General features: G+C 38.1%; 1 protein-coding gene across 2 annotated transcripts in view; it reads right to left on the bottom strand.

Annotated features, from left to right (window-relative positions):
* The window catches only part of LOC106876609 (uncharacterized), a 42,254-nt gene that overhangs the window by 31,246 nt on the left and 1,395 nt on the right, over window positions 1-9,613 (bottom strand). For both annotated transcript variants that reach the window (XM_014925220.2, XM_052971326.1), the window contains exons 2-7: window positions 7,906-8,036; window positions 6,150-7,123; window positions 3,617-4,495; window positions 1,790-2,010; window positions 368-430; window positions 94-227 (exon numbers count right to left, since the gene is read on the bottom strand). In XM_014925220.2, coding sequence (XP_014780706.1) covers window positions 94-227; window positions 368-430; window positions 1,790-2,010; window positions 3,617-4,495; window positions 6,150-7,123; window positions 7,906-8,036 — 2,402 coding nt within the window. The remainder of the gene's footprint in view (window positions 1-93; window positions 228-367; window positions 431-1,789; window positions 2,011-3,616; window positions 4,496-6,149; window positions 7,124-7,905; window positions 8,037-9,613) is intronic.

Genomic DNA, 9,613 nt, shown 5'->3' with positions numbered 1-9,613 from the left:
TTGATGTAAAATATAAATATGTGAAATTAAATGCAAAACTACAACAGGAATAAAAACAAAAAGTGTAAATAAATAAGTTTGTGTCAAGAATACAAATCTGATGTTATGATGAAATCAAGGTTCCTTGACTTTAGATACGCCAATAAAACTCGGGTCATGATTTTACTGTCAACCATTTCTGTAGAATTTAGATCTTCCTGGATTGATTTCACTTCTTCTGTTATTATCTGAAGAGGGAAACAAACACAACTCATGAAACACAGTGGGGTAACAATTAATGTGCCTAAGTATTGTGGGGTACCTAACTTATTACAGGATAACAATAAAAGAACATGGGTTAACAATAAAAATATGTTCATCATCTCACCTCCATCTCTTGACCAAACTTGGAACAGTCCAATGTAACAGTCGGCTTATCAGACAACAATTTCTGTTGAAATAACAAAAGCAAAAATAATTAAAACAAAAACCAAAGAAAATTTCAGACTAATTAAAATTTACAATCGTTATGTAATTAAAAGCATTCGAGAGACTTTTTTTTGTTAACCTTTTAGTATTTAAACTGGCCAAATCCAGATGTAAAGATTCTACCCGTTTTACGTTTGAACTGGACAGATCTACCCTCTCACATCTACCAAGTCATCTTAAAAATAAACAATCACATCAAAATCACAAAGCAATGACATAATGAATGATTAATTAAAACTATCCGAGCGTGATTGTTGCCAGGGCCACAGATTGGCTCCTGTGCTGATGGAACATAAAAAGCACCATTCGAGCATGATCATTGCCACTATTGCCTTACCAGCACATGTGCCAGTGGCATGTGAAAAGAAATGAAACTTAGGTAATTAGTTTGTTTCTTACATCAATTTTTTCAAGCCAGCATGGGTCAGATGAACACATGCTACTGAAGCAATTTTTTTTGAAAATAAAGAAGACAATTGTCCAAAGTGCTGTACAGTGGGACTGAACCTGAAACCGCATGGTTGCAAGGTCAACTTCTGAAATCGATCCAATCATGCTGTTGTGTGCATCTACTCCACGCCAAATCAGAGACTGGCGATCAGTGCAGTCCTTGGACACACCGGATCCTGTAAAACCATCCAACCCAGACGTTAGAAGAAGGTGACAAAATATATATTTGGTATCCATAGAAATCATGTCTGTCCCTTTCCTTTGTGTTTCTCTCTTGTTAAACTTTAACTCCATGTGTCCTCAGGTACACAAGCTAGGGTTTAGGGGTTTTCTTTATTTAATGCAGCTTACTGAGAGGACTCCCGTCCATGTGTTGCTCTGTCTGGTAACATTAGTTTTTCTAGTGTGAGCAAAAGTGGAAATTAGATTCGCTTTGCTTCATCTAATCCTGTTATTACAGCAACAGAAATGCTCTTATACTAAATTCTTCATCATTTTCAAAATAAATTGGAATGATTAACTCAATTGAAATATGGCAATGAAAGAGTTAAAAGATGAGAAGCTAACCATTATACAAAACAGTATGTAGCACCAAATGAAGGATGTGAGACGGCATAGCATACCGGCATGCTAAACAACTCTGCCATTTGTATTCCTTGTCTGTCTCTACATTCTGAGTTCAGATTCTGCTGAGGTCAACTTTGCCTTTCATTCTTTTGGGATTGATAAGATAAGTACCAGCTGAGTAGTGGGGGGTCGTCAATGGAATCAACTCACACACACACACACACACACACACACACACACACAAGTCCTAGTGTTTCTATCACCTCTCTTTAGTAATAATAAATTAAATCTTAGTTTCCCTTACCATAAGTCGAAGTAAGATGGCATGGACAGTTTCAGCTACGACTCCTTGGCTGGAGGCTTGGATCTCTAGGATGTATTTAACATGATCCTTCTGATGGACAGCAATAATAAGCTGACCACAATCAGTTGAGTTGAGGGTCACCGAGGAGTCTGTCACATCACATGACATCACCTCCATCTTAGTCAGTAAATCATTGAGAAGACAGGATTGATGAGTCGAATCTTTTGGAAGAGAAATTATGATGAACAAGAAATACATAAATTATGATGAACAGGAAATGCATAAATTATGATGAACAAGAAATACATAAATTATGATGAACAAGAAATACATAAATTATGATGAACAAGAAATACATAAATTATGATGAACATAAAATGTATAAATTGTTGATGATTACAAGAAAGAAAAGTGAAGGTGCTGTGATGGTCACGGCCAAATGATGCAAAGTGCTGTATTGACAAAGGAAGGCAGACATGGACTAAGAAATGGTAAGATTAGATCTCAAAATGTTGGAATTCAAAGATGATAATCTTATACCAAATAGGTTTAACCATTCAATCTAGAAGAATGGGTCTGAACACAATGAGGATGTTCAGCCATACCAAAAAAAAAAAGTAGCCAGGGCTTGGGGCCGTCTTCTGACTCACCAATTCCTGTCAAACCGTCCAACCAATCATAGAATGGAAAAACAGACATTAAATGATGATATCTACCCAGCTTTGATCCATGGTACTGGAATGGTTTGTTAATTTATAATTTCTACACAAATTATAACAAAGTGCTGAGTATAATTACTAATTTAATTAATCCTGGTCAGAAAAAAAATGAAATCAGCCAGAGAAGAATTTGAACCCAGACCCTACAATACACCTCCTCAAAAACTACAGGACATCATAGATATATGTATATACACATACAGACACTAAACCTTAATGGTATGTCGCTGGGACAGTGGAATCTCTTGGTCTGATGCCAATCCAATATAAAACAATCTGATGGCCTCCACCTCTTACTTGTTGATATTAAACTATTATTATTAAATCTCAAAAACACACAACTGTCTGGTTATCTTTCCAACAGACAATTCCAGTTACAGTGTACACATTGCAAATTATGCTTCCAGAATCTAATGCTGGAATCAACACTAAATTTTCCAAGGTGGCAGTGGTGCTGCACCAGTCAGATATTTGGGGGATTCATAGACATACAGCAAGTATTTCATTTCTGATTTAAAAAATCCCCTTTTTCTAATACACACCTAGTGTGTGTGCGTGTGTGTGTGTGTGTGTGTGTGTGTGTGTACATATTTACAGATATATGGATGGGTGGAGATATAGACATGCACACAACTAAAAGAAGTATTTGTGATGTGAATTCCTGTGCAGCATTTTAAACAAATCTAAAAACATTCTTTGTCTTCAAAAATAAGCTAAAAACTAAAGTAATTCAGTAAAATTCTTTAGAAGTAAATAAAACTTATTCTATTTGATCTTTTCTATGCATCTGATGGTTTAGCACAATGGTGAGTTGGAGATTAAACAGTCCAAAGATTGAGGAAGGACAAAATGTTATAACTACAAAAGGGAAGTTCCTTCATATAATAGGAACCAATGTTAGAGGCTATACAGAATATAGCAGAAGTGGAAATGGTTCCATAATGTGTGAGGGGCAAAAACATGGCCAATGTGAAATGTCTAAAGGTTAAAAAAATAAACTGTAGCTGCTAAGTGGGGGGGGGGGGGGGGGAGGAGGAGGAGAAAAAGGATAAACCATATAAGAAAGAAAAAAAGGTAAATAAATTGGAATCTAAATCTAAATGTTTACCTGTACAGTTGTGGTCAAAAATGGAATTCTTAAGAGAAGCAGGAATATCAATTGCATGAGTGAACAACTGTTCCGATTCCATAACAAGGTCCTTTTGGGGGTCAGAGACGGTTGCATATATGGGTTTATCACAGGCAATTGTTTGTACTTTTTTAGTTAAAGAAGGAGATTTAATACTTGAAATAGAATGGATTTTGGATTCTTCCCTTTCCAAAGGTAAAACAAAAGATAAGAAATCAGTGTTTCCTTTAAAGACAGGAATGGCCATTCCCTTTGAAAGCTGGGTTTCTAAATATCTAGAAATATCATTTGGGGAATCTAGATAAAACTCACAAAATGGTAAGTTAAAGACAAGCCAAACAGAAACACGAATTCTTGTATCTGAGGGTGCCATGATGTTTGGAATAATGTCAATCAGAGCAGATTCTTCAGGTTTTAAACCATTGGCAAGAGATAAGGTTTTAACTAATGAATGGCAAGTTGTATGATTACTTTCTTGGTATTTTCGAGATGGAACAGCTTCCACGAGAAACGACCAATCAGACGTAAAGGTCAGTTTTCTGTTAGTGATTGCACATTGGAGAATTGTCTTTCCGTAGATGTCTTTAAAGACGGTCAGTTTACACTGGATATTGCTGGACACAAACTGGCCCCGTGTAAGGTGGCTGCCAGTTACAAACTGAGAAATTACATGGGACTGAGCATCCAAAATTCCTGAAGCTCTTTTAATATTCTTATTGATATTTTCCACTTGAGAAAGCAGCTGGGAAACAGAGTTTTCTTCTTGTTTGAGTTGTGCGTTCATGTTGAGTCCCTCTTCTGATACAGACAGGCTATAGAACTGGCCATGGTTTGATAAACACAACAATTTGTTGTCATCTACAGAATGAAAAAGACAAAATGTGACAGTTTCAAAATATTAAATCAAATAGTATGATGATGGGTGGTAAAAGTTACAATACTGTGAGGAGGGAGGTGAGGGTTAGCTACAGGTTAGTATGGAAAAGAAGACCAAAGCAATCATGAAATTGTTAACAACTGACAAGAAAATTTAAGTGAATTCTCTAAATTCATGGGATAGGTATGTGTCACTTATTTCCTTTAACTCACTTTTTTGTAATTATGCAAATTATTCGCCAAAATTATTTTTAGGATTCTTGTAAAAATCTATGTTTACAGATTTTAGATGACTATGAAGAAGTCTAATAAAACAGGTCTCTAATTAAGCCCCTTGATTGCAGAGAAGGATTAGATTCCCTACAACAAGCATGAAAATTGTTTGGTGAATTAATTTTTAAAAGAATTATCTCCCCTTCCCTTTGAAATTTTCAAACGTTGAGGGGAAATTTCAATTCCTTTAGAGTTTTTCAGGTTATGTCTGAGTACATGACCATCAACCTAAATCATGTCATTGGTCTACTTCAGTCATTCTCTGATGTACCATGTAATACAGCTTTACAATGGCTTCCTCTCATTTATCCACAATATTCTGAATAAAGAAAAGCACATCCAAGCATGGGGTGTAACCAGCCCACTTATGAGTACCTCTCATTCATTGGACAATAAACTTTGCTTGCGAAGACCTATTGAGGCAAGTGAAATCAAAATCGCTGACATGGTCGCTGACATGGCCGATGACAGTACTGCCTGATTGGCACTCGTGCTAGTGGAACGTTAAAAGCACATCCGAAGGTAATCGTTGCCAGGGCCACAGATTGGCTCCCATGCCGGTGGCACGTAAAAAGCATCAATTGAGCGTGATTGTTGCCAGTACCGCCTGACTGGTGACACGTAAAAGCACCCACTACATTCTCGGAGTGGTTGGCATTAGAAAGGGCATCCAGCTGTAGAAACTTTGCCAGATCAGGTTGGAGCCTGGTGCAGCCATCTGATTCGCCAGTCCTCAGTCAAACCGTCCAACCCATGCCAGCATGGAAAACAGACGTTAAACGATGATGATGATACCTGGAAACAACAACAAAAAATCTGTAGAAAAAATAAATTGGAGAATTAAAAGCAAAAACATCATCAAACAAATGAAATAAAACGTTTGATTTAAGATGTGGCCATGTGGTAAGCAGTTTTACTTCCCAATCACATGGTTCCAAGTTCAGTCCCACTGCATGGCACCTTGAGCAAGTGTATTCTACTGTGGCCATGAGTTAATCAAAGCCTTATGCATGGATTTGGTAGAAGAAAACTGAAAGAAGCCCATTATATATGTGTTCCATTACCACTTAACAACCTGTGCTGATGTGTTTACATCCCTGTAACTTAGTGGTTTGGCAAAGGAGACCAATGGAATTATTGGGCATAAAAAACTAAGTACTAGAGTTGATCCATTTGACTAAAATTCTTCAGGGTGGGGCATGGTTGCAGTCTAAAGACTGAAACAAGTAAAAGATTAAAAAAATATTAAAACGGTTGCTGGAACCAATGACATTAGATCCCTCACCTCTTGCCTTCCCTAAATCACACCAAAAACGAAAAGAATAAAACAACCAAAGAGAGATTAATAAAGATAAAAGCTCACCTTTTAGCTGAAGAACTGCTAAGGTAGAAATGGCAGACAAGGATGCTATGTGTTTGGTGGTTTGGCTGATTCCTTCGTTGTAATTAAGGTCAAGTTGGATGACCTTTTTCCTAGTGGCATAGACTAATTGATAGGGTTTAATTCCCAGACAACAATCTGATATTGGAGAATCTTCTAAATGAATTGTCTCAAGAACTTTGAGTTGATTTTTGAAGTTACTTGGTGGAGAAAATAGAAAACATTTGCCATTTTTAGCAGCGAGAAGTAGGCACGGAAGATTCTGGGAGACACTTGTTGATGCTGCAGGTGATTGGGAATTAGGCATTGTCTCAGTTGGCAGGTCACTAGTGGATTGTCTCCGGAGATAAATAAGACATACTTTGACAATGGGAGCATTCAGGTTACAAAGGACAGACAAAGGGCAATCCATGGAATTTTGTTGGGGTTTCCACTGTTTAAGAGAAAAATAGTAAACAAACCCAGACGGCATGGTTAGTAATATCACAGCTGAATGTAACAGACTAGCTTCAGCACCAAATAAGGAAGTGAAAACTAACAACGGTAGTTGTATGGTTTGAGAGCAGGGAATTGAAGAATTGGAAGAAGATGTGACTAAATAAAGATTCATATGTTTGTCACATGACTGACTGTCATAAATCTGTAGGGGGATACATTTCGTTAGGCATGGAACAATCAGAGCAGCAGAGGCCTTTCTTTCAGAAACGGATGCTATATCTTCTTTTTGATATACATTTACAGTGCACACATCTTTAGTAATGGAAGAGACAATAATGAGATCAATGAAAACACACAAAGCAGTGGAATCAGGAACCAATTGTAAAAGAGAATCCTGTGGTCGAATAAATGAAGTTGGTTCTGTATTTTGTTGGAAGTTTAAGTCTGAAGATTTTGGTAACAAAGCATCAAAAATGGAGTCATTTACTTCTTTGACTGCAACAGTTTCTGTAACGGACCTTTTACAAAGCAGAAGAAAAATTAAATCAATTTGAGAACAAAAATGTTATTAATTTTTCTATATTTAATTTATGAGGTTGATGGGGGTGAGGGTGTTTGAATCGTTAAATTTATTATTTTACAGAATTTTCATCAGAATCAAATGGAAATTGTAGTTGTGGCTGTTACCAGTGCTGGTGGCATGTGATAAGCACCATTCATTCATGTGTGGGTTGCTGCCAGAGCCACCTGACTGGCTCCCCATGCTGGTGGCATGTAAAAAGCACCATTCGAATGTGGCCGATGCCAGTGCCGCCTGACTGGCTCCTGTGCCAGTGGGACGTAAAAAGCACCCTCTACACTCTCAGAGCGGTTGGTGTTAGGAAGGGCATTCAGCTTTAGAAACTCTGCCAGATCAGAATGGAGCATGGTGCAGCCTTCTGGCTCGCCAGTCCTCAGTCAAACCGTCCAACCCATGCCAGCATGGAAAGCAGAGGTTACGCGATGATTTTTCTGTAGTCTGTATTTGCTTTGTCATCAAATTTCCTGTTTATAAAGTGGTCTTTAGTTATTTTACCATGTGAGCAAGATCTTATTCTGTTGAGACTGGACATGCTAGAAACAGCAACCAAATCTTGCTCATACCACACCCTACCATCTTAAATAAATGAAGAATACATTAGGAAATTGTAGTCCTAGATACACTATGGCCAAAAACCGATGGGATGGCTATGACTAGAACCCAGTCAGAGGAGTGTAGAGTAAGGGCTGACCTAAGACTATGTAAAAGACAAAAACTTACTCAGAAATGGTTTGTTCAAAGATTCTGTAGAGGTGACCTGAGATTGAGATAACCCATAAAAGCCAGTGGCAGCAATTGGGAGCAGCTTCAAGGGTAAAATCAGAAACAGTTTCCACAAATGAAAATATGTGCTTAAAAAGAATGAAACAAGAGAGAGAGAGAGATATAATAAATCATACTTTTATTAGAAAGTAGAAAAGAAATTCTTAAGATTAATAAGTTTGTTGTTTCCTCGTTTCAATCCACACAGCATTGCACTCTGCTGGCTCTAACCAGTCTTCATTTAATTGAATTTATTATTTACTCCTTCTCTCCTCCTTTTGTCAATGTGTAAAACTACCCCTCCACCACCCACCTCTCTCTGTTACTGTCATGGCTCTGCAGTCATACTTAGTATTATTGCTTAATTAATTAATCAGTCAATTAACTATAAAAAATTAATTAACCTTATTCTATTTATCTATTTGCATTAACATTGCTTGTACTAATGCTGGCATACAACACCCACCTCCAATGGAGGTGACAAATAATTAACCAGGATGCCAGCCCTGCCTTGAGTGGCTTCAGTGCCGGTGGCACGTAAAAAGCACCCACTACACTCTCAGAGTGGTTGGTGTTAAGAAGGGCATCCAGCTGTAGAAACACTGCCAGATCAGACTGGGGCCTGGTGCAGCCTCCTGGCTAGCCAGTCCTCATGCCAGCTTGAAAAACGGACGGTAAACGATGATGATGATGATAGCTATTTCCTCTTTGCTTGTATAACACTCACTTCCAGTGGAGAGGGAAAGTGTGACACGGATGATGGGAGATTAAATGTGAGGACATGTCCGTTGGCAAATGCTCATCAGAACCTGCTTTTCAGAGGCTGAAAGCTGCTGTTCTCCCTCCCCATGATACCTCCTGCCTCCCCTTACATTCCCTCAGGGTTGGCACTGTCTAATTTTGCAGAGTAGCCCAGCAACAACCAGCTTTGCCCCCTCCCATCCCCCACCGCCAACTGAGTCTGCCAAATGAACAAAAGGACCACTTCTATGACAATGTCTGGCTCAAAGACGAATTACAGTGACCTTATCTTCACGGCTAGTGATTTCAATGGAATGTTGGGCAATAGCCAGGTATCTTGCATGGTGTAACATGGGGGCCATGGAATTGGTTCCCAAATGAGGAGGGAATAAGGCTACTGGAGTTCTGTGATGCAAATAACCAAATGATCTGCAACACCAACTTCAAGAAACTAACCTGTTACTCGATAACTTATAAATCGGATGACCACACTAGCCATATTGATTACATTCTCACCAAAAGTCAGATTCATAGTTGCTCATAAATGCAAAGATCTTCCCCAGTGAAGCATAGATTAGTCATTAGTGACTTCAGACTTGAGTTAAGAATGGTTGGCAATGAGTAACGAATTCAGTGTACAAGTAGGAGTTCACCAAGGATCGGTCCTCAGCACCCTCGTTTATCATAGTCCTCCAGGCAATAACAAAAGAATTTAAGACAGGCTGCCCTTGGGAGCTCCTCTATGCTGATAACCTTGTTCTTATAGACGAATTGCTTGGCGAATATCACATTTAGAATAAACAAAAATGCCGTATAAATACATACGATAAAATACACTGAATACAAATAATATTTTCGGAAAGACTTCTGCCCGTCCCCCTACCATTTTGTCCCAAATTAGTTTATTTCAATTTTTTTTTTTTTT

The sequence above is a fragment of the Octopus bimaculoides genome, chromosome 10, assembly GCF_001194135.2.
Source record: "Octopus bimaculoides isolate UCB-OBI-ISO-001 chromosome 10, ASM119413v2, whole genome shotgun sequence".
NCBI lineage: Eukaryota > Metazoa > Mollusca > Cephalopoda > Octopoda > Octopodidae > Octopus > Octopus bimaculoides.
Note: the sequence above shows the minus strand (reverse complement) of the source record. Positions and strands in the feature narration are given on the sequence as shown.